Here is a 24,713-nt window from a genome sequence, read left to right as displayed (position 1 = left end):
ATCTGACCCACATCACCTGAACTGGATCTGACCCACATTTGACTCACATCTGACCCACATCTGACCCGCATTACCTGAATCGGATCTGACCCGCATCACCTGAACTGGATCTGACCCACATCTGACCTGCATCTGACCCGCATTACCTAAACCGGATCTGACCCGCATCATCTGAACCGGATCTGACCCACATCTGACCCACATTAACTGACCCGCATCTGACCCACATTACCTGAACCGGATCTGACCCGCATCACCTGAACCGGATCTGACCCACATCTGACCCACATTACCTGAACTGGATCTGACCCACATCTGACCCACATCTGACCCACATTACCTGAACTGGATCTGACCCACATCTGACCCACATTACCTGAACTGGATCTGACCCACATCTGACCCACATTACCTGAACCGGATCTGACCCACATCACCTGAACTGGATCTGACCCACATTTGACTCACATCTGACCCACATCTGACCCGCATTACCTGAATCGGATCTGACCCGCATCACCTGAACTGGATCTGACCCACATCTGACCCGCATCTGACCCGCATTACCTGAACCGGATCTGACCCGCATCACCTGAACCGGATCTGACCCACATCTGACCCACATCTGACCCACATTAACTGACCCGCATCTGACCCACATTACCTGAACCGGATCTGACCCGCATCACCTGAACCGGATCTGACTCACATCTGACCCGCATCTGACCCGGATTACCTGAACCGGATCTGACCCGCATCACCTGAACCGGATCTGACCCACATCTGACCCGCATCTGACCCACATTAACTGACCCGCATCTGACCCACATTACCTGAACTGGATCTGACCCACATCTGACCCACATCTGACCCACATTACCTGAACTGGATCTGACCCACATCTGATCCACATCACCTGAATCAGATCTGGCTCGCACCTGACCCACATCACCTGAACTGGATCTGACCCACATCTGACCCACATTACCTGAACCGGATCTGATTCACATCATCTGACCCACATCACCTGAACTGGATCTGACCCACATCTGACCCACATTACCTGAACTGGATCTGACCCACATCTGACCCACATCTGACCCACATCACCTGAACCGCATCTGATTCACATCATCTGACCTACATCACCTGAACTGGATCTGACCCACATCTGACCCACATTACCTGAACTGGATCTGACCCACATCTGACCCACATCTGACCCACATTACCTGAACTGGATCTGACCCACATCTGACCCACATTACCTGAACTGGATCTGACCCACATCTGACCCACATTACCTGAACCGGATCTGACCCACATCACCTGAACTGGATCTGACCCACATTTGACTCACATCTGACCCACATCTGACCCGCATTACCTGAATCGGATCTGACCCGCATCACCTGAACTGGATCTGACCCACATCTGACCTGCATCTGACCCGCATTACCTGAACCGGATCTGACCCGCATCATCTGAACCGGATCTGACCCACATCTGACCCACATTAACTGACCCGCATCTGACCCACATTACCTGAACCGGATCTGACCCGCATCACCTGAACCGGATCTGACTCACATCTGACCCGCATCTGACCCGCATTACCTGAACCGGATCTGACCCGCATCACCTGAACCGGATCTGACCCACATCTGACCCGCATCTGACCCACATTACCTGAACTGGATCTGACCCACATCTGACCCGCATCTGACCCGCATCTGACCCACATTACCTGAACTGGATCTGACCCGCATCTGACCCGCATCTGACCCGCATCTGACCCGTTTACCTGAACTGCATCTGACCCGCATCACCTGAACCGGATCTGACCCACATTAACTGACCCGCATCTGACCCACATTACCTGACCCGCATCTGACCCACATCTGACCCGCTTTACCTGAACCGGATCTGACCCACATCACCTGAACTGGATCTGACCTGCATCTGACCTCCACCTGACCTGCATATGAACCACATTAGATCTCAACGTCCCCTTGCCTTCTCACTACCTTCCTCACCTCCTCAACATTTCATTATGTCATAAGGAGGAAGTTTAAATCCACTTGTTTCCTTCCTAGGAGACTCTTTGGCTCCTTCTCTTCCTTCCTAAAGCAAATCTTTTCTGCTTCCTATCAGGACCCTACACACAGAGTGTGTATGTACGTGAGTGGCTGTGCTTTCTAACTACCATCCAGCTGTAGTGTGTTTGTCTCGACTGACAGGTATCTTAGCCAATCAGAGCAGGTGTTAGGTACATGTTACTCACCTGTTTGCGTAAACACACACGTTCCTGTAAACACACTGAACTCTGACCAGCCTTATCAGAGGGCGAGGGACATAGGCATAGTACAGAAAGAGAGAGTGGAGCAGGAAGTGGGTGAGAGACCCGACGAGAGACGGAAGAGAGAGAGAAGCTAACAGAAACATGAGAGCTGAACACACACCGAACCACAACATTCACCTGTAAAGGTACTGCACACACACACAGAGGGGGCTTTTATTGTGACACAAGGATGAGGTGTCAAACAGGAAGTGACAGAGAGTGAGATGGGGCGAGCGAGCATGTGTTAATGTGTTAATAGAGCAAACATGTTGAGTTCAGACTGCGAGTGTCCTCAGCTGAGAACAAGGAGACATCTTCACCTCCTCACTGCCTTCACAGCGAGAGCACACGTGTGTGCATGTGTGTGTGTACGTGTGTGAATGAGTGAACAAAAACCTGAAGTGGAGACCAAAGCTGAAGATATAAAAGGCTTCAAGCTTCCTTAATGTCCTCGCTTCCTTTTCCTGCTTTTACCACCTTCATTCCTTCTTTGCATCCTTCATTCCTTGTTTACCCCCTTATGCCTTCCTCTCTTCTTTGCTTTACATCCATACCACTTTTCTGGCTCCCTCGCCACCATGTCCAACGTCTTACCCACTTCTTTACCTCCTCATCACCTTCTTTCATATCCTTGCTACCTTCTTTACCTCCTTAATTCTATTTCTGCATCCTCACTACCTTTTAAGTTCCCTTTATTTATTTCTTACTCAATTTGGTGCCTTCATAAACTCCTCATCCCTGAACCTCACCTCTGTGTTTTCTTCCTAGGAGACAGGAAGTTCCCTCCATGTGTCCTCACCACCTTGTTGTTGCCTCCTAACAGGCAGCTGCCTCCCTAGCATCCTCGACCCCCCCGGTGTCGGTGTGGGTGTAGGTTTGTAGTTTTGGGATTGAGTCGCTTCATGTGAATGTTGTTTTCTCTGACGTCCACCTTCACATATGCCACCTTCCATATTTAACGCATGGCGAAAAACAGTGTGCACGTGTGTGTGCGTGTGCGTGCATGTGAGTGTGCTCGGCTCCCTGCTGCCTGCCACCATCTGCTGATCTGACTCTGAGGCAGCGAGTCGATGAGCTGATGGAGGATCTCAAACAGGAAGCTCTTCTCTGCTGATGACACTGTTTATGTTGCCGGGAGACAAAATTGAAATTTGTTGCTGATTCTGAGGAAAATGTTAAAGGAGAGGGAGGAGGTGAAGATGAGGAGGATGAAGGAAACAAGGATTCGACTAAGCTTCCTGATCAGGAGTTGAGAATGTGAAGTTTCTTGAGGTGCAGGTGTGTTTCTACGGTGCAGCAAAAAGGCCAAATATAAGATCATTGAGAACCTGGTGATGGGCCACATATGGGCTAGTCATTAGCCTCTGTAAAGCTAACACCAGCATCTCCTTGCTAATAAACAGAAGAGGGAGGATCTGATTCAGCAGGTTTGGTTAGCTTGTTAGCTTCTCCACTGCTAATGCTCATCTACTGTATCTGAGACAACTGATGATCCAATTAGTTGCTGTTTGACGCAGCCCAGATAGCACTGATGTTTGGCCCAAATACGGTCCACATCTGCAGTTTGGCTTGGTTCATATGTGGCCTTGAATCACGGTGTTGGCTCCATGTGAATGTAGCTGCTAAACTCAGTCACGTGACAATCACAGGTGGCGGAAAACAAAGCTGCAGGTTCACTATGAGATCTGTAAAGAGAGGCTGAGGGTTTCTAACCTGGAGCTGAGAAATTCAGACCATCTTACTTTCTGACACCATTGCTAAGAACAGCAGTAAAACTCGAGCCTTGTTTACTGTTAAAAGGCTAACGGATCCTCCTGGTCAGTAACCCAGAACTTCTATCCAACCGGGCCTGGAATGAGTTTGATTCTTTCTTTACTGACTACATCCAGAAAACCAGGCAGTCAGTGCTTCCATGCCAGGGGAGGACATATGTCCCTGTGTCCACTCAGAGACATGAACACCAGGACACACTTTTCTTCAGTCAGTCCTAAAAACCTGGATGAGATCCTTGTCCATCTGAAAACCACCACTTGACAGGATGCAGTAAAAAGTGAAGTCACCTTCCTCCCTGTGCTTCTGGTTTGTTCCACCTATTCCAGGATTTTATTAGTGGTGTCTGATCTCTGCTGCAGTGATGGTGTGGAGGGAGGAGCTCCATAAAACACACCTGTAGTGTTAAGGGTTACCAGGTGTTTAAGCTAACCCTGCAGTATCAGTGAGCTGCACTGAGTTTGCCATGATGCGTTCAGGGTCCTGCTGTAGTTTTGCTACTACTGACAGCTGTTCTGAGATCTGGACCCAGCAGGATTCCTGTGTTAGTAAAATCAGGACTGGAACAGGGTCGGCTTGTGGGGTGAATCGATCTAATCTGTTAACTGGACCACGTAGAATACAGCAGAGACCAGAGGAAACTTCATAAAGCTGCTGGACTTCATATCAGATCTCTGTTAGTTCATGACAGAAACATGGTGAACAGATGACACAAGTGCTGCAGTTCTTAATGAAACATTTTAGGTTTAGGAATAAATGTGGAACCGGGAGGAGAAGCTGCCTCATTTACAGATTCATTCCAGTGGAAAGAGATTTCATTTGCTGGGTTTGAATATCTTAGTTTTATTCTATTTTAACCTCCAGACGTCCAGGACACTGAGCAGATTTATTGATGAATTTTCTGGATCATTGTGGGTTCTCGACTGATTTTAACCATTTTATCTGAACATCCACATGGATAACATGACGGATGGGAATGTGAAGGAAGTTTCTTCCATACTGGACGTTTCCATGGCAACATAGAAAAGAACCGACCCACATTCCAGACCACATTCTGGACCTGGTTCTCTCTACAGGTGGTGATATTTTCTCTGCTGCGGTCGCTGACTCGGCCTTGTCTGAGCATTTCTGTATCTAGTGTGGTTTACTGATCACTCAGAAGGTCCAACCAGCTGCTCCTCGGTTAGGAAGAGGAACATGAATGAAAGAAGAAGAGCTCAGTGTGTGGAGGCCACAGCTGTGTTACCAACAACCAGAGCAGAGTCAGCTGATGGATTCCTGCATCATGTTGAATGTAATGGATGCTGTGGCCCCGATAAGAACCAGGAGCACTTTGAGCAAACAGAAACCAGCATGGAGAACCACCACTGTGGTCACCAGCCTAAAGAGAGAAAGCAGGAAAACTGAGCAGAAGTGGCGGAAAATGAACTTCAGACTGACTCTGAGCTGTAGAAACAAAGCCTGCGTAGCTATAACACTGAGCTGTGAAGGCCAGAGAGCTGCATTTATCTGGAATGATCCACAAGAACGTCAACAATCTGTTTGCTACAATAGAAAAACTTACAGATCCTCCTAAACAGTTCAGCCAGGAGCTCCTTTCCACCGAGAAACAAAACATTACAACTACAAACATTAAAACTATTAGACAGAATATTAATTCCACACAGTCACACAAGAAAGCCAGTCTGTGTCTAAAACCCGGAAATATTTCTCATGTTATGTCACGGTTTAATGTGGTGGATTTAAACATCCTCCAGGAAATAGTTTGGTATCTGAAACCAGCAACATGAACCCTGGACATGATCCCACTTTAAACCAGTTTTTACCTCAGTAGAAACTGGTCTCCTACTGACAGTTAACAGTTCGCTGGTATCAGGCTCTAAAGATGGCTGCCATTGAGTCCTGGTTCTGGTCCTGTATCATACCTGATTCTGGTCAAATATCAGTTCTGCTTCTGGTCCTGTATCAGTCCTGGTTCTGGTCTAGTATCAGTCCTGGTTCTGGTCTAGTGGCCATGACTTGTGGAGTCCCCCAGGGGTCAGTCCTTGGACCTCTTCTGTTCAACTTGTATATGCTCCCTTTGGGTAAAATATTACAGAACTATAGGATTAATTTAAGTTATGCAGATGATACACAACTTTATGTGTCTCTGTCACCAGATGACTGCAGCCCTATAGACTTATTGTGTCAGTGTCTGGAGCAAATAAACACCTGGATGAGGGAGAATTTTCTACAATTAAATGAAGACAAAACTGAGATTATTCTGTTTGGTAGAAAGAGAAGAGGGTCAGCATTGGTAAACACCTGGAGACTCGGGCTCTTAAAATCACCGACCAAGTTGGTAACCTGGGAGTGTTGATAGACTCAGACCTGACTTTCAGCAGCCACATCAAAGCTTCACTAAGAAGCTTTTTACCAGAAACAGGATTAAAAGTTTAGTCTCCCAGAAAGACCAAGAGAAACTCCTCCATATGGTCCATCTCCAGTGGCTGATTTTGTGATTTTCTGCTGTTTGTTTCTGCTTTTTCCTGCTTCTGAATGCTTTCTTTGCACCATGTGTAATGCTGTTAAAGTTTTATGTAAAGCACTTTGTCCTGGTCTGTACAGATCCATTTATCTGGGTTCGGATTTTTCAGGCTGCCTGGTTTACAGGTTTGGGTTTGAAGTGGAAGGTTCTGGTTTTGGGTGTGTGATGGGGACAGTATTATCCTTGGTCCTTGCTTCCTGTATGACTGCCGGGTTCTTGCTGTAATAAATAAATATATATAAGATTTAATAAGAAATGGGAACTCAGAATTCCGGACTTCAGAATCAGAAAAATAAAAGAAAATCCTACCAAGAAGTTTAATTTCGGAAACGTGAGACAACGTTCTGGTAGAACTTCACTATCACAGAGCAGGATTTGTTGTGTATAACAAAACAAAATAATTCTGATTTCTGAGGTTCAGTGAATGCAGCATGAGGCTGAGTGGTTCCACCCTGAGCTGGTTCTGGGATGTACCGGAACCAAACAGGTGGCAGAGCTGCTAAAGTTTGTCACTGAGCATGCTCAGTAACCTCCTGTTCTTTCTCTCCGCAGCTCAGCCGCCATGTCTAAAGCGACAGTCAAGAAGCTGCACTGGCGCTCCAAGGTACACACATCCGCAACACCTACTTCTCCGTACGTCATGTGACTTCCTGTGTAAGTGAAACTCCTCCTTCTTCTTCTGCAGGTGCAGGAGAGCTTTGTCCCGCTGGGGGGTGGCAGCGGCGGCTCAGGGGAGCTCGGCCTAGCAATTGGGGGCGGGGCCGACTATGGTGAGTTCCCCTTCGTCACAGCGGCTCCAGGAGGCGGGGCCACAGTGGGTGACATCATCCTGGAGATCGGGGGGACCCCTGTGTTGGGAATGACCCTTGGTGATGTCAGAGGAGTCCTCAACTCCTGTCCTCATCCAATCAGGATCAAGACTGTGTCACCAGGTCAGAAATGATGGATTTCTGGAGATGGTGTTTGGGATTATTCTGTTCACCTCCTAAATAAACGGAGCAGAGACCAAGAGATTACAGAACCGTTCAGGCTCCACCCATTTTCCCCAGTTCATGTGATCCAAAACAGTGGTTCTCAAACTGGGAGTCACAAGATAATGTCAAGGGGTCGCCTTGTAAAAATATAAATCCTACATTTACAAAACAAATCTGGGATTTTTACCAGCGCTGTCAAAATTTAACCATAAAGAAAAGATAAACCTTTGAAATTAGCTCTTTAAATTTTTTAACACGTTAACGCTTAAAGAACAGTTAGTGCAGCCATCTTAAAAATCTGAATTGGCCTTTATCTCCGTATGGCTGAAAAAGTTTGAGAACCACTGATTTAAACGTCCAGTCCACACATTTCCAATCAAACCTGATTGTTTTAAGATTTGTTTTAATCGCTGTTAATCCAGGGAATCTGAATCAGTAACCAGTGTTTTAGCTGAACTAGTGAATTACAGTTCTGATCCACGGTACCTATCCAGAGTCCTGATCCAGAGTCCGGATCTAGCCACCTGTTTAGTCTGGTTCAGGATTGCGAGGGGTGGAGCTTATTTGGTTTCATAACTGTGACATAGACCAGGATGAACAGGTGTCTCAAGTGGAGGTGGATCAGAGTGACTTTTAGGTGCAGCAGCTGAGTAAATGTTACTGTGTGACATCACTGTGACATCACTTCTTTGTGTGTGCGTGTGTCAGGGTCGTCTCTGTGTAAAGACCTCAGGTTATATCTCAGTAAGTGTTTCACTCCGGGCTCCATGGATAGTCAGCTGCAGCAGCTCATCAGAGAGAACCTGTACCTGCGCGCCGTGCCCTGTAAGACACACCTGGACACTCACACAAACCTTCAACCATTCTATTCCTTGCTCATGACATCATGCCGTCCTCCCCACAGGTACGACCCGGCAGCCGCGGGACGGAGAGATTTCCGGAGTGGACTACAACTTTGTGTCTATTGAGGAGTTTTTCTCTCTGGAGGAGTCCGGAGCTCTGCTGGAGAGTGGCAAGTTCAAAGGTATGAAAAGGTTATCACCAGGGCGTTCCTCCAGGCGGGTGGCTGGGCCATGACAGGTGGTCACTGGAGGTTAATGTGGCTGGAGGATAGGGGGCACGGGAGTCTGTCCAGGAATTTGTAGCAGTAGAACAGTAGTCCAGCCGAGGGCTGATCAAAGATTTACACTTCCTAGGATTACTTTATTCATTCCCGGGATTACTTTACTCATTCCTAGGATTACTTTACTCAATCCTAGGATTACTTTATTCATTCCCAGGATTACTTTGTTCATTCCCAGGATTACTTTACTCATTCCTAGGATTACTTTACTCATTCACAGGATTACTTTACTCATTCCCAGGATTACTTTACTCATTCCTAGGATTACTTTACTCATTCACAGGATTACTTTACTCATTCTCAGGATTACTTTACTCAATCCTAGGATTACTTTATTCATTCCCAGGATTACTTTATTCATTCCCAGGATTACTTTACTCATTCCTAGGATTACTTTACTCATTCACAGGATTATGTTACTCATTCCCAGGATTACTTTACTCATTCCGAGGATTACTTTACTCATTCCTAGGATTACTTTACTCATTCCGAGGATTACTTTACTCATTCCTAGGATTACTTTACTCATTCTCAGGATTACTTTACTCATTCCGAGGATTACTTTACTCATTCTCAGGATTATTTTACTCATTCCTAGGATTACTTTACTCATTCCTAGGATTACTTTACTCATTCACAGGATTACTTTACTCATTCACAGGATTACTTTATTCATTCCCAGGATTACTTTACTCATTCCTAGGATTACTTTACTCATTCCTAGGATTACTTTACTCATTCACAGGATTACTTTACTCATTCTCAGGATTACTTTACTCATTCACAGGATTACTTTACTCATTCCTAGGATTACGTTACTCATTCCTAGGATTATGTTACTCATTCCTAGTATTACTTTACTCATTCCCAGGATTATGTTACTCATTCCTAGGATTATGTTACTCATTCCTAGCATTACTTTACTCATTCCCAGGATTACATTACTCATTACTAGGATTACTTTACTCATTCCTAGTATTACTTTACTCATTCCCAGGAACATTTCACTCATTCCCAGGATTACGTTACTCATACCTAGGATTACTTTACTCATTCTTAGGATTACTTTATTCATTCCTAGGACTACTTTACTCATTCCCAGGATTACTTTACTCATTCCCAGGATTACTTTACTCATTCCCAGGGTTACTTTACTCATTCCTAAGATTACTTTACTCATTCCCAGGATTACTTTACTCATTCCCAGGATTACTTTACTCATTCTTAGGATTACTTTACTCATTCCCAGGATTACGTTACTTATTCCTAGGATTACTTTACTCATTCACAGGATTACTTTACTCATTCCCAGGATTACGTTACTCATTCCTAGGATTTCTTTACTCATTCCCTGTATTACTTTACTCATTCGTAGGATTACTTTACTCATTCCTAGGATTACTTTATTCATTCCTAGGACTACTTTATTCATTCCTAGGATTACTTTACTCATTCTTAGGATTACTTTATTCATTCCCAGGATTATGTTACTCATTCCCAGGATTATATTACTTATTCCCAGGATTACTTCACTCATTCCCAGAATTACTTTACTCATTCCTAGGATTACTTTACTCATTCCCAGGATTATGTTACTCATTCCTAGGATTATGTTACTCATTCCTTGCATTACTTTCCTCATTCCCAGGATTACATTACTCATTACTAGGATTACTTTACTCATTCCTAGTATTACTTTACTCATTCCCAGGAACATTTTACTCATTCCCAGGATTACGTTACTCATACCTAGGATTACTTTACTTATTCTTAGGATTACTTTATTCATTCCTAGGACTACTTTACTCTTTCCCAGGATTACTTTACTCATTCCCAGGATTACTTTACTCATTCCCAGGGTTACTTTACTCATTCCTAAGATTACTTTACTCATTCCCAGGATTACTTTACTCATTCCCAGGATTACTTTACTCATTCTTAGGATTACTTTACTCATTCCCAGGATTACGTTTCTCATTCCTAGGATTACTTTACTCATTCACAGGATTACTTTACTCATTCCCAGGATTACGTTACTCATTCCTAGGATTTCTTTACTCATTCCCGGTATTACTTTACTCATTCGTAGGATTACTTTACTCATTCCTAGGATTACTTTATTCATTCCTAGGACTACTTTATTCATTCCTAGGATTACTTTACTCATTCTTAGGATTACTTTATTCATTCCCAGGATTATGTTACTCATTCCCAGGATTATATTACTTATTCCCAGGATTACTTCACTCATTCCCAGAATTACTTTACTCATTCCTAGGATTACTTTACTCATTCCTAGGATTACTTTACTCATTCCCCGGATTATGTTACTCATTCCCAGGATTACTTTACTCATTCCTATGATTACTTTACTCATTCCTAGGATTACTTTACTCATTTCTAGGATTACTTTACTTATTCCCCGTATTACTTTACTCATTCCTAGGATTACTTTACTCATTCTTAGGATTACTTTACTCATTCCTAGGACCACTTTACTCATTCTTAGGATTACTTTACTCATTCTTAGGATTACTTTACTCATTCCTAGGACCAATTTACTCATTCTCAGGATTACTTCACTCAATCCCGGGATTACTTTACTCATTCCTAGGATTACTTTCCTCATTCCCAGGATTATGTTACTCATTCCTACGATTGCTTTACTCATTCCCAGGATTACTTTACTCATTCCTATGATTACTTTACTCATTGTTAGGATTACTTTACTCATTCCTAGGACCACTTTACACATTCTTAGGATTAATTTACTCATTCTTAGGATTACTTTACTCATTCTTAGGATTACTTTACTTATTCTTAGGATTACTTTATTCATTCTTAGGATTACTTTACTTATTCTTAGGATTACTTCATTCATTCCTAGGATTACTTTACTCATTCTTAGGATTACTTCATTCATTCCTAGGATTGCTTTACTAATTCTTAGGATTACTTTACTCATTCTTAGGATTACTTTACCCATTCTTAGGATTACTTTATTCATTCCTAGGATTACTTTACTCATTCCTAGGATTACTTTACTCATTCTTAGGATTACTTTACTCATTCTTAGGATTACTTTACTCATTCTTAGGATTACTTTATTCATTCCTAGGATTACTTTACTCATTCCTAGGATTACTTTACTCATTCTTAGGATTACTTTACTCATTCTTAGGATTACTTTATTCATTCTTAGGATTACTTTACTCATTCTTAGGATTACTTTATTCATTCCTAGGATTACTTTACTCATTCTTAGGATTACTTTATTCATTCTTAGGATTACTTTACCCATTCTTAGGATTACTTTATTCATTCCTAGGATTACTTTACTCATTCTTAGGATTACTTTACTCATTCTTAGGATTACTTTATTCATTCTTAGGATTACTTTACTCATTCTTAGGATTACTTTACTCATTCTTAGGATTACTTTACACGTTCCTAGAATTACTTCATTCATTCCTAGGATTGTTTTACTCATTCCTCGGATTGCTTCATTCATTCCTAGGATTACTTTACTCATTCTTAGGATTACTTTACTCATTCTTAGGATTGCTTCATTCATTCCTAGGATTACTTTACTCATTCTTAGGATTACTTTACTCATTCTTAGGATTACTTTACTAATTCTTAGGATTACTTTATTCATTCTTAGGATTACTTTACTCATTTTTAGGATTACTTTACTCATTCTTAGGATTACTTTACTCATTCTTAGGATTACTTTACTCATTCTTAGGATTACTTTATTCATTCTTAGGATTACTTTACTCATTCCTAGGATTACTTCACTTATTCGTAGGATTACTTTATTCATTCTTAGGATTACTTTACTCATTCTTAGGATTACTTTACTTATTCTTAGGATTACTTCATTCATTCCTAGGATTGCTTTACTCATTCCTAGGATTACTTTACTCATTCTTAGAATTACTTTACTCATTCTTAGGATTACTTTACTCATTCTTAGGATTACTTTACTCATTCATAGGATTACTTTATTCATTCTTAGGATTACTTTACTTATTCTTAGGATTACTTCATTCATTCCTAGGATTGCTTCACTCATTCCTAGGATTACTTTACTCATTCTTAGGATTACTTTATTCATTCCTAGGATTACTTTACTCATTTCTAGAATTACTTTACTTATTCTTAGGATCACTTTATTCATTCTTAGGATTACTTTACTCATTCTTAGGATTACTTTACTCATTCTTAGGATTACTTTTCTTATTCTTAGGATTACTTCATTCATTCCTAGGATTGCTTTACTCATTCCTAGGATTACTTTACTCATTCTTAGAATTACTTTACTCATTCTTAGGATTATTTTACTCATTCTTAGGATTACTTTTTTCATTCCTAGGATTACTTTACTCATTCTTAGGATTACTTCATTCATTCCTATGATTACTTCACTCATTCTTAGGATTACTTTACTCATTCTTAGGATTACTTTATTCATTCCTAGGATTGCTTTACCCATTCTTAGGATTACTTTATTCATTCCTAGGATTACTTTACTCATTCTTAGGATTACTTTACTCATTCTTAGGATTACTTTACTCATTCTTAGGATTACTTCATTCATTCCTAGGATTACTTCACTCATTCTTAGAATTACTTAACTCATTCTTAGGATTACTTTACTCATTCTTAGGATTACTTTTTTCATTCCTAGGATTACTTTACTCATTCTTAGGATTACTTCATTCATTCCTAGGATTACTTCACTCATTCTTAGGATTACTTTACTCATTCTTAGGATTACTTTATTCATTCCTAGGATTACTTTACCCATTCTTAGGATTACTTTATTCATTCCTAGGATTACTTTACTCATTCTTAGGATTACTTTCCTCATTCTTAGGATTACTTTATTCATTCTTAGGATTACTTTACTCATTCTTAGGATTACTTTACTCATTCTTTGGATTACTTTACACGTTCCTAGAATTACTTCATTCATTCCTAGGATTGTTTTACTGATTCCTCGGATTGCTTCATTCATTCCTAGGATTACTTTACTCATTCTTAGGATTACTTTACTCATTCTTAGGATTACTTTACTAATTCTTAGCATTACTTTATTCATTCTTAGGATTACTTTACTCATTTTTAGGATTACTTTACTCATTCTTAGGATTACTTTACTCATTCTTAGGATTACTTTACTCATTGTTAGGATTACTTTATTTATTCTTAGGATTACTTTACTCATTCCTAGGATTACTTTACTTATTCTTAGGATTACTTTACTCATTCTTAGGATTACTTTACTTATTCTTAGGATTACTTCATTCATTCCTAGGATTGCTTTACTCATTCCTAGGATTACTTTACTCATTCTTAGAATTACTTTACTCATTCTTAGGATTACTTTACTCATTCTTAGGATTACTTTACTAATTTTTAGGATTACTTTATTCATTCTTAGGATTACTTTACTCATTCTTAGAATTACTTTACTTATTCTTAGGATTACTTTACTCATTCTTAGGATTACTTTACTCATTCTTAGGATTGCTTTATTCATTCTTAGGATTACTTTACTCATTTTTAGGATTACTTTACTTATTCTTAGGATTACTTCATTCATTCCTAGGATTGCTTTACTCATTCCTAGGATTACTTTACTCATTCTTAGAATTACTTTACTCATTCTTAGGATTACTTTACTCATTCTTAGGATTACTTTATTCATTCCTAGGATTACTTTACTCATTCTTAGGATTACTTTACTCATTCTTAGGATTACTTCATTCATTCCTAGGATTACTTCACTCATTCTTAGAATTACTTTACTCATTCTTAGGATTACTTTATTCATTCCTAGGATTACTTTACTCATTCCTAGAATTACTTTACTTATTCTTAGGATCACTTTATTCATTCTTAGGATTACTTTACTCATTCTTAGGATTACTTTACTCATTCTTAGGATTACTTTACTTATTCGTAGGATTACTTCATTCATTCCTAGGATTGCTTCACTCATTCTTAGGATTACTTTACTCAGTCTTAGAATTACTTTACTCATTCTTAGGATTACTTTACTCATTCTTAGGATTACTTTTTTTATTCCTAGGATTACTTTACTCATTCTTAGGATTACTTCATTCATTCCTAGGATTACTTTACTCATTCTTAGGATTACTTTATTCATTCTTAGGATTACTTTACTCATTCTTAGGATTACTTTACTTATTCTTAGGATTACTTCATTCATTCCTAGGATTGCTTTACTCATTCCTAGGATTACTTTACTCATTCTTAGAATTACTTTACTCATTCTTAGGATTACTTTACTCATTCTTAGGATTACTTTACTCATTCTTAGGATTACTTCATTCATTCCTAGGATTACTTTACTCATTCTTAGGATTACTTTACTCATTCTTAGGATTACTTTACTAATTCTTAGGATTACTTTATTCATTCTTAGGATTACTTTACTCATTCTTAGGATTACTTTACTCATTCTTAGGATTACTTCATTCATTCCTAGGATTACTTCACTCATTCTTAGGATTACTTTACTCATTCTTAGGATTACTTTTTTCATTCCTAGGATTACTTTACTCATTCTTAGGATTACTTTACTCATTCTTAGAATTACTTTACTCATTCTTAGGATTACTTTTTTCATTCCTAGGATTACTTTACTCATTCTTAGGATTACTTCATTCATTCCTAGGATTACTTTACTCATTCTTAGGATTACTTTATTCATTCTTAGGATTACTTTACTCATTCTTAGGATTACTTTACTCATTCTTAGGATTGCTTCATTCATTCCTAGGATTACTTTACTCATTCTTAGGATTACTTTACTCATTCTTAGGATTACTTTACTAATTCTTAGGATTACTTTATTCATTCTTAGGATTACTTTACTCATTCTTAGGATTACTTTACTCATTCTTAGGATTACTTCATTCATTCCTAGGATTACTTCACTCATTCTTAGGATTACTTTACTCATTCTTAGGATTACTTTTTTCATTCCTAGGATTACTTTACTCATTCTTAGGATTACTTTACTCATTCTTAGAATTACTTTACTCATTCTTAGGATTACTTTTTTCATTCCTAGGATTACTTTACTCATTCTTAGGATTACTTCATTCATTCCTAGGATTACTTTACTCATTCTTAGGATTACTTTATTCATTCTTAGGATTACTTTACTCATTCTTAGGATTACTTTACTTATTCTTAGGATTACTTCATTCATTCCTAGGATTACTTTACTCATTCTTAGAATTACTTTACTCATTCTTAGGATTACTTTACTCATTCTTAGGATTACTTTACTCATTCTTAGATTACTTCATTCATTCCTAGGATTACTTCACTCATTCTTAGGATTACTTTACTCATTCTTAGGATTACTTCATTCATTCCTAGGATTACTTCACTCATTCTTTGGATTACTTCACTCATTCTTAGGATTACTTTACTCATTCTTAGGATTACTTCACTCATTCTTAGGATTACTTTACTCATTCTTAGAATAACTTTACTCATTCTTAGGATTACTTTACTCATTCTTAGGATTACTTTACTCATTCTTAGATTACTTCATTCATTCCTAGGATTACTTCACTCATTCTTAGGATTACTTTATTCATTCTTAGGATTACTTTACTCATTCTTAGGATTACTTTACTCATTCTTAGGATTACTTTACTAATTCTTAGGATTACTTTATTCATTCTTAGGACTACTTTACTCATTTTTAGGATTACTTTACTCATTCTTAGGATTACTTTACTCATTCTTAGGATTACTTTACTCATTCTTAGGATTACTTTATTTATTCTTAGGATTACTTTACTCATTCTTAGGATTACTTTATTCATTCCTAGGATTACTTTACTCATTCCTGGATGCGTTGGTCTGCTATATTCTGATTGTGCCTTTCATTTTGTAGTAGAGATCATGAGTATGTGAAGGCCTTGTAGTTTTTAAGGGTTGTAATTTCCCAGAGGAAGGAGAGACGAAGGTGATGAAGAGGTTTACCAGCTGGGTTCAGGTAACACAACACAGTTTTTTTCAGTGTGAGCGAAGGCTGCCTCTGGTTTACAGGGTTTCAGAGGAAAAGAGGATTTTGTCTCTAATCTTTCAAACCTGCGTCCCCTCTGTCCCACATCACCAGCACACTAATCTGAAGGGATTTATGAAACAAAAATAAAAAATTAAATTCACATGTGAGGATGTGTTTTACGTCGAACAATGTGACTGTGGCACTGTGATCCGCTGCCAGTCCTAATCTGAACCGCATCGCTGTGAGCACACGTCAGTGCAGGAAACACACAAACACACACACAGATGAAAATCAGGAAGTCACATCCATCCTGAATCCATCTGATTATCAAATCATAGGGAACTACTATGGAACGCCCCGACCCGTCCACATCGGCCCAGAGAGTCCACCAATCACATACCAGGAGCATCGCAACCTGCTGAGGAACTTCAGGACCAGGAGCAAGTCTCTGAGCAACCTGGAGAAGGCTGTGGAGGAAGGAGACAACAGCGAGGAGGACAACGGGCTGTCAGGTACACAAACTCACCACCAGCATCACCTGCACAGGTGTGTCTGTGTTTCACTGAGACTGTCTACCTGCAGCTGGAGCCACGCCCACTGCTCTGCCTCCCAGCCAATCATGGGAGTCAGCGGTCAGGAGTCGAGAGGGGACAGAGAATGGAGGAGGGGGAGGAAGAGGAAGAGGAGGTCTACTCCCTGGAAACTGGCAACTGGCCTACAGTGACTCCGGGGAGCCGTACTACATCGAGTAAGATCAATGAAATGATGGAGTCTGATTTATTAAAGTGGCTGAATGAAACAGTTTGATGTCAGGTCAGCTGTGACTAAAATAAAAGATTTAGTTAACAGAGTTTGGTCCAGTTCAAAGTCCTGAACCAATCAGGATGGTTGAACGCTGTCTGAAAGTTAAATAAAACCAGAATCTCATCAATTCACATTTTTTCCCAGTAGAAGATTAATAACATGAAACGAAGATGTTTCACCATGAGATGAAAATATGAGCTGATAGTGAATCTGATGGAAAAAGTTGGAACAGGAGCAACAAAAGTCTGGAAAAGTACCTGGTGCAAACCAGAAACACCTGGAGGAGCATTTAACAACTAATCCAGTTACTTGGCAACAGGTCAGTAACATGACTGGGTATAAAAGGAGCATTTCAGAGAGGCAGAGTCTCTTAGATGGAAAGATGGACAGAGCTTCACCAATCTGAGACAAACTGGATCTAAAACTGGAACAATTTCAGAAAAATGTTCCTCAGACTTTGAAGATCCACCATCTACAGTGTAGAATATCATCAGAAGATTCAGAGAATCAGGAGGAATCTCTGTGTGCATGGGACAAGGCTGGATGCTGGTGTTCTGCATTAAAAGCAGACATGATTCTCTACTGGAAACCACTGCATGGACTCAGGAAGACTTCCAGAAACCACTGTCTGTGAACACAGTTCACCCTGAAACCACAAATGCAGGTTAAAGCTCCATCATGCAGAGAAGAAGCCAGATGTGAACAGAATCCAGAACCAGCTTCTACCATCTGCTGAACTGGCCTGCCTGCAGTCCAGACCTTTCACCAGTACACAACATCTGGAGCATCATGGAAGCAGGAATCCAGCAACCAAGGTCCAGGACTGTAGAGCAGCTAGAATCCTGCATCAGACCAGAATGGGACAACATTCCTCTCCTAAAACTCCAGCAACTGGTCTCCTCACTTCCCACCCTGGAACTACTTTTTCCAGACGTGTTGCTGCATCAGAACCACTATCAGCTCATATTTCCATCTCATAGTAAAATGATGACGATGACGATGATTATGATGTCGACGATGATGACGATGATGACGATCACGATGATTATGACGACGATGATGACGATCACGATGATTATGATGATAATGATGATGATGATGACGACGACGATGATGACGATGATTATGACGACCATGATGACGATGACGACGATGATGACGACGATGATGACGATGATTATGATTACGATGATGATGATGTTTCTCTGTCAGCCATACCTCAAAGACGACCAGCTGGGTGAATCCTCGGACTCAGAGCAAAGAGACGACGTCCTCTACAGAACGTAAGTTTAGTTTTTTTGCTTATTTCCTGTTTGTTGTCTTTTAGTTTGATTTCTTTGCACTTCAGAATCAGAATCAGAATCAGAAAGGTTTTTTATTGCCATATGAGTGAACAGGTTCACATCATTAGGAAAATGCTGCGGTACTTGGTGCAGACATAAAAACAATATAAGTTATAAGTTTAAGCATGCAATAAATATAAAATAAAAATTTTAAAACAAAATAAAGTCTCTACACTTTAACACAAAATTACAAAATATACAGGATGGGTATGGAATTAGAGCATAATCCAGAAAGTATGCTAAAGTGACAGTAAAGTAGCTTTGGTATGTTTGTCTCTTTTTGCATGAAGCACAGGTCCTGTGACTGAGACAGAGCGTTTATGGCCTAGAGTTCTTGTTCATGAGTCCAACAGCAGAGGGGTAGAAACTCTTCTTGTGGCGAGAGGTTCTGGTCCGGATGGACCGTAGCCTCCTGCCTGAGGGGAGTGGCTCAAAAAGTCCATGACCAGGATGAGAAGGGTCGGCTGCGATCCGGCCCGCACGGCCCAGTGTCCTGGAGGCGTACAGGTTCTGGAGAGATGGGAGAGTACAGCCGATCACCTTCTCAGCAGAGCGCACGATACGCTGTAGCCTCTGTACGTCCCTGGTGGTGGCTCCAGCGTACCACACGGTGATGGAAGAAGTGAGGATGGACTCAATGATGGCTGTGTAGAACTGCACCATTGTCTTTGTTGGCAGGTTGAATTTCTTCAACTGCCTCAGGAAGTACATCCTCTGCTGGGCCTTCTTGATGACAGAGGTGATGGTGGGCTCCCACTTGAGGTCCTGGGTGATGGTGGTACCCAGGAAGCGGAATGAGTCCACAGTGGTGATGGGGATGTCAGTCAGGATGTTGGAGGGGAGTGGGGCTGTGTGCTTCCTAAAGTCCACAATAATCTCCACTGTCTTCTGGGCGTTCAGCTCCAGGTTGTTGTGGCTGCACCAGGACACCAGACATTCAACCTCCATCCTGTAGGCAGACTCATCCCCGTCAGAGATGAGTCCAATAACGGTGGTGTCGTCCGCAAACTTAATAAGTTTGACAGACTGGTGGCTCGAGGTGCAGCAGTTGGTGTACAGGGAGAAGAGCATAGGAGAAAGTACACAGCCTTGGGGGGTGCCAATGCTGATGGTCCGGGAGGCCGAGATGTTCTTCCCCAGCCTCACGTGCTGCCTCCTGTCCGTCAGGAAGTCAGTGATCCACCTGCAGATGGGATCAGGCACGTTCATCTGGGACAGCTTGTTTTGGAGGAGGTCTGGGAGGATGGTATTGAAGGCAGAGCTGAAGTCCACGAACAGGATCCTGGCGTAGGTTCCCGGTGAGTCCAGATGCTGCAGGATGAAGTGCAGGGCTATGTTGATGGCGTCGTCTACAGACCTGTTGGCTCTGTAGGCGAACTGCAGGGGATCCAGGAGGGGGGCCGTGAGGGATTTGAGGTGGGACAGAACCAGGCGCTCAAATGACTTCATGACCACAGAGGTCAGTGCCACAGGTCTGTAGTCATTAAGTCCAGTGATCCTTGGCTTCTTGGGGACAGGAACTATAGTGGAATTTTTGAAGCAGTCCGGCACGTGACACGCCTCCAGTGAGGCACTGAAAATGTCCGTAAACACTGGGGCCAGCTCGTTTGCACAGTGTCTCAAGGTGGCTGGAGAGACACCGTCTGGGCCGGGGGCTTTCCGGGGGTTCACACGTTCGAACTGCTTCTTCACCTGCTCTTCCCCAATGGAAAAGGTTGTGGGGGTGGGGAAGGAGGGGGGCGTTGTGGAAGTCCTTGATGATGCATTCTCCTCTGAGGCGGGGTAGGAGGGGGGGTAAGAGTCTTTGTTGTTGTTGGGACTGGGGCTGGTGGAGGTGTGAGGGCTGCCTGATGGTCCATCAAAGCGACAGTAGAATCCATTTAAGAGGTTGGCTGTTCGCAGGTCGTCAGTGGAGTGGGGGGTTTTGGGCTTGTAGTTGGTCATTTGCCTAAGTCTTCTCCACGCTGAGGCCGGGTCGTTCTCTGAGATTTCCTGTCGCATATTCTCAGAGTGCTGTGATCTAACAGTGTCCACTTCCCTGCTAAACCTGTATTTAGCCTCTTTGTAGCAGTCTTTGTTCCCACTCCTGAAGGCCTCCCTCTTTTCTAGCCACAGCTGTTTGAGTTTAGGAGTAAACCAGGGTTTGTCATTGTTGAAACTCACCCTGGTGCGTGATGGTATAATGCTGTCCTCGCAGAAGTGGATATATGAGGTCACAGTGTCCGTATACTCATCCAAACTGTCCGTGGCAGCCCTCATTGAGTCCCAGTCTGTAGTCTCCAAACACGTGCGGAGCTCCTCCACAGCCTCGCTGGTCCACTGTTTTATTGTCCTCACCACCGGTTTGGAGAGTTTCAGCCTCTGCCTGTACGCGGGGATCAGGTGGATCATTTCGTGATCAGAAAGACCGAGTGCAGCGCGGGGCACTGCGTGATAAGCTCCGCTGATCGTGCTGTAACAATGGTCCAATGTGTTCTCCTCTCTGGTCGGGCATTTAATGTACTGCTTATATTTGGGAAGTTCTTGGCTCAAGTTGGCTTTATTAAAGTCCCCAAGAACAATGATGAGAGAGTCCGGGTATGTCCGCTCCATGCACAGTATCTGGTCCGCAAGTGCACACTGAGCTACGTGCACGTCCGCGTCTGGCACGATGTAAACAGCGGCCAGTATGAATGAGGCAAACTCCCGCGGAGAGTAAAACGGTTTACAGTGAATGAAAAAATATTCCAGAGAGGGAGAACAGTGCTGAGCGATCACTGTCATGTCCGTACACCAGCCACTGTTGATGTAGAAGCAGACACCTCCACCTGTTGCCTTGCCGGAGAGAGCTGCTTGTCTGTCCGCGCGGAGAAGATGGAATCCCTCCAGCTGTAACGCGCAGTCCGGGACCTCCTCACACAGCCACGTCTCCGTAAAGCACAAAACACAGGATAAATAAAAGTCTCTGTTCGTGCTCCTCATCAGTGCTAGTTCGTCTATTTTATTCCTAAGTGAGCGCACATTGGACAGGAAAATTCCAGGTAAGGGCGTGCGTAATCCACGTCGCCGTAGTCGCACGAGCACACCAGCTCGCTTCCCTCTCTTTCGACGTCTCACTCTCCGGATCAAGGTCTGTATTAAATCTGCCGCCGATACGACAAAAACTGGAAATAGATCCACTGGTGTTGTTGTCCTAATGTTCAAAAGCTCTTCTCTGGTGTAAAAGTACCCAGAAGAATGTCCAGACACACAGTTAACGCACAAAAACAGACAAAACAATGCGCACCTAAGCACCAGGGCATCCGTTCGCGGCGCCATCTTGGTCATCGACATCAGTGAGTTTATATAAAGTTTACTAGAATGTGACTTGGTGTGGAGAACCACAGAGTTCCTGTTTAGGACCACTGCTGTTCTCCTTCACATCAGCCAGTCATACCTTATTTATCCAACAGTAAACATGGAGTAAACAACAGATCAGAGAACATTTCAGAAACAGCCTGAATATTTATTGATGAGATTCTGAGACCACATGGACTCTGCGGAAAACATGTTTTTATCCTCCTGTTTTCTCATCTTTTTCCAACTTTGAATGTTTCTGTTCAACATCCTTCAAACATGAATATTTCAATCACACCGAAGTCGAGGAAAACTGACCCTGGAACCTGGTCTACAGACCCAGTTAACCCAGTTACAATCTAATGCACCAATTAATCAATCAAATGAAGTAGAAATGGTCCAGAAAACTGGTTCAAAAGTCCAGGTAGAACCAATCTAGAGATCCAGGTAGAGCTGATCCAAAAGTCCAAGTAGACCTGGTCCAGGTGGAGCTAGCCCAGAGATCCAGGTGGAGCCAGTCCAGAGGTCCAGGCAGAACCAACCACTGATGTTTCTGTTGTGATTCATGATTTTTTTATAGGTGCTCCTGATGATTGTCAGCTTTTTTCCTTCCAGGTGCAGCAGCTGGTTTTCTGGTTCTTCCTGTTTAGCATGAACAGCTGATGCTGCGGATCCTCTTTTCTCTTTGGTTTACTCTCCTCTCTCCCCCCGCCCTCCGGCCAGGTCCAGCATTAATATGTAAATTCATTAATAAATGTGTGAAATCCTGGAGGGACTGGCTGAATCTCTGTTGTCATCCAGATAGAAAATTAGATTTTTCCACTAAATAACCAGTTTTTTTGGTGGTTTGTTGCCGTTTTTATATGAGGATTTGAGATAAACACATTCTTTCACCTTTAATTTATTAGGCCTGATGAGATGACCTGTTTTCTAGTAGCTGGACAGGACGTCTGCAGAGGACGAGGCTTGAAGATGATTTTCATGTACAGGTTTTCATGATGCTACCAGCAGGGGGCAGCACTGGTTTACGGACAGCTGCCCCTCATCTTTCTCCAGCGGTTCATTCTCTTACTCCGATCCTGCTGGTAGCAGCCAGCTGATTGGACGTTTCTCTGTCTTGTGTCAGTCCCAGAATTCACGGAGCAGCCCAGCCAGCTGAGGGGTTACTCCATCCACACCCGGCTCTCCAAAGGCCCGCGAGGGTTCGGCTTCAACATTGTTGGAGGAAGTCGACCCAGAGAGTTTCTGCAGGTGTACAGTGTCACACCTGGAGGACCTCCTGCTCTCAATACAGGTAAGCCTACTATTCTATTCTATTCTATTCTATTCTATTCTATTCTATTCTATTCTACAGTCTTTTAGCAGACACTTTTATCCAAAGCGACTTACATTTGAGGGTAAGAACAACACAAGCATGAATTCAAACAAGACGGATGTCATCATTAAGTGGTAGTCAGACTGCTGGAGTCCAGGTGGACCCAGGTGGACCCAGGTGGACCAGGTGGACCAGGTGCTGTCATGTAGTGCTAGAGGCAGTGCTAATTATTTTTTTTTGTAAGTCATTTTGTTTAGATACAAGATCACGATTTCATCAAACAACATCATCTTGGGTATAAGTGCAGCAGCTTCTTCAGTACTTGGTTGAACCAAAGAGCTGGACAAATCTTTCTAACCCAGGTGTAGAAGCCTACACCTGGAGGAGGATGGAGGGGGTTTTGGGAGTGCTGGTTCTAGTCAAGCGATGAAGTCCAGAACCTGAGTCAGTATTTACTGAATCACTGAAAAACTGTGTCCATTCTCACGGCTTCACAGGAAGTCAGGGGGTCAGTAGCAGCTGATCAATGACCTGATCCATTGATCCTCATCTTTCTGGTGAGTTTTGGGGTTTATGGTCTCCATCTTGATGACTTGAACTGGACTCTGAACTGCCTGAGGAGTCCAGTTGCTTCCAAACTTTCGTAGTGTTCCAGGTAATGAAGTCAGCTGGAACATTTGAAGCTGTAGAAAAAGACCACGAGCTCCTGATGAATAATATTAATAAATGTCCTTGGACAGTTCATGGGGCAGCACCAGCAAGAATCTTTTGGAAACTAATAACTCCGGTTCATGGAGGTCAGTGTGCCAGTCTGGGAAGGTGATCAGGTCTTGTCAGTCCAAAATCCTGGATCAGATCTTTACAGGACCACTAGACCAGCAGGTTCAGGACTCTTAAAAAACCAGACCAGAACCAGAACTCAGATCCACACTGATGTAGTCAGGAAGTGAAAGTTGGAGGTCTGCTGACAGATGGTCTGTAAACACACCACGACTCAACAGCTGGTTCAAGTGGATCAATCCTCTGATCCACTTTAATCTCCCTTACACACACACACACACACACACACACACACGCACGCACACCCATAACACACACACACCCACACACATGTGCCAACACTCACATTCACTCACATG

At 42.2% G+C, this 24,713-nt stretch overlaps 1 protein-coding gene across 1 annotated transcript in view; it reads left to right on the top strand.

The window, feature by feature from the left end:
- Positions 1 to 2,023: 2,023 nt before the first annotated feature.
- The window catches only part of magixa (MAGI family member, X-linked a), a 70,940-nt gene continuing 48,250 nt past the window's right edge, over positions 2,024 to 24,713 (top strand). The window contains exons 1-9 of the mRNA XM_042003872.1: positions 2,024 to 2,487; positions 7,191 to 7,242; positions 7,324 to 7,570; positions 8,321 to 8,437; positions 8,517 to 8,636; positions 17,136 to 17,309; positions 17,380 to 17,545; positions 18,814 to 18,884; positions 23,386 to 23,553. Of these exons, the coding sequence (XP_041859806.1) occupies positions 7,201 to 7,242; positions 7,324 to 7,570; positions 8,321 to 8,437; positions 8,517 to 8,636; positions 17,136 to 17,309; positions 17,380 to 17,545; positions 18,814 to 18,884; positions 23,386 to 23,553 (1,105 nt within the window). The 5' untranslated portion in view covers positions 2,024 to 2,487; positions 7,191 to 7,200. The remainder of the gene's footprint in view (positions 2,488 to 7,190; positions 7,243 to 7,323; positions 7,571 to 8,320; positions 8,438 to 8,516; positions 8,637 to 17,135; positions 17,310 to 17,379; positions 17,546 to 18,813; positions 18,885 to 23,385; positions 23,554 to 24,713) is intronic.

The sequence above is a fragment of the Melanotaenia boesemani genome, chromosome 13 (genome assembly GCF_017639745.1).
Source record: "Melanotaenia boesemani isolate fMelBoe1 chromosome 13, fMelBoe1.pri, whole genome shotgun sequence".
Classification (NCBI taxonomy): domain Eukaryota; kingdom Metazoa; phylum Chordata; class Actinopteri; order Atheriniformes; family Melanotaeniidae; genus Melanotaenia; species Melanotaenia boesemani.
Note: the sequence above shows the minus strand (reverse complement) of the source record. Positions and strands in the feature narration are given on the sequence as shown.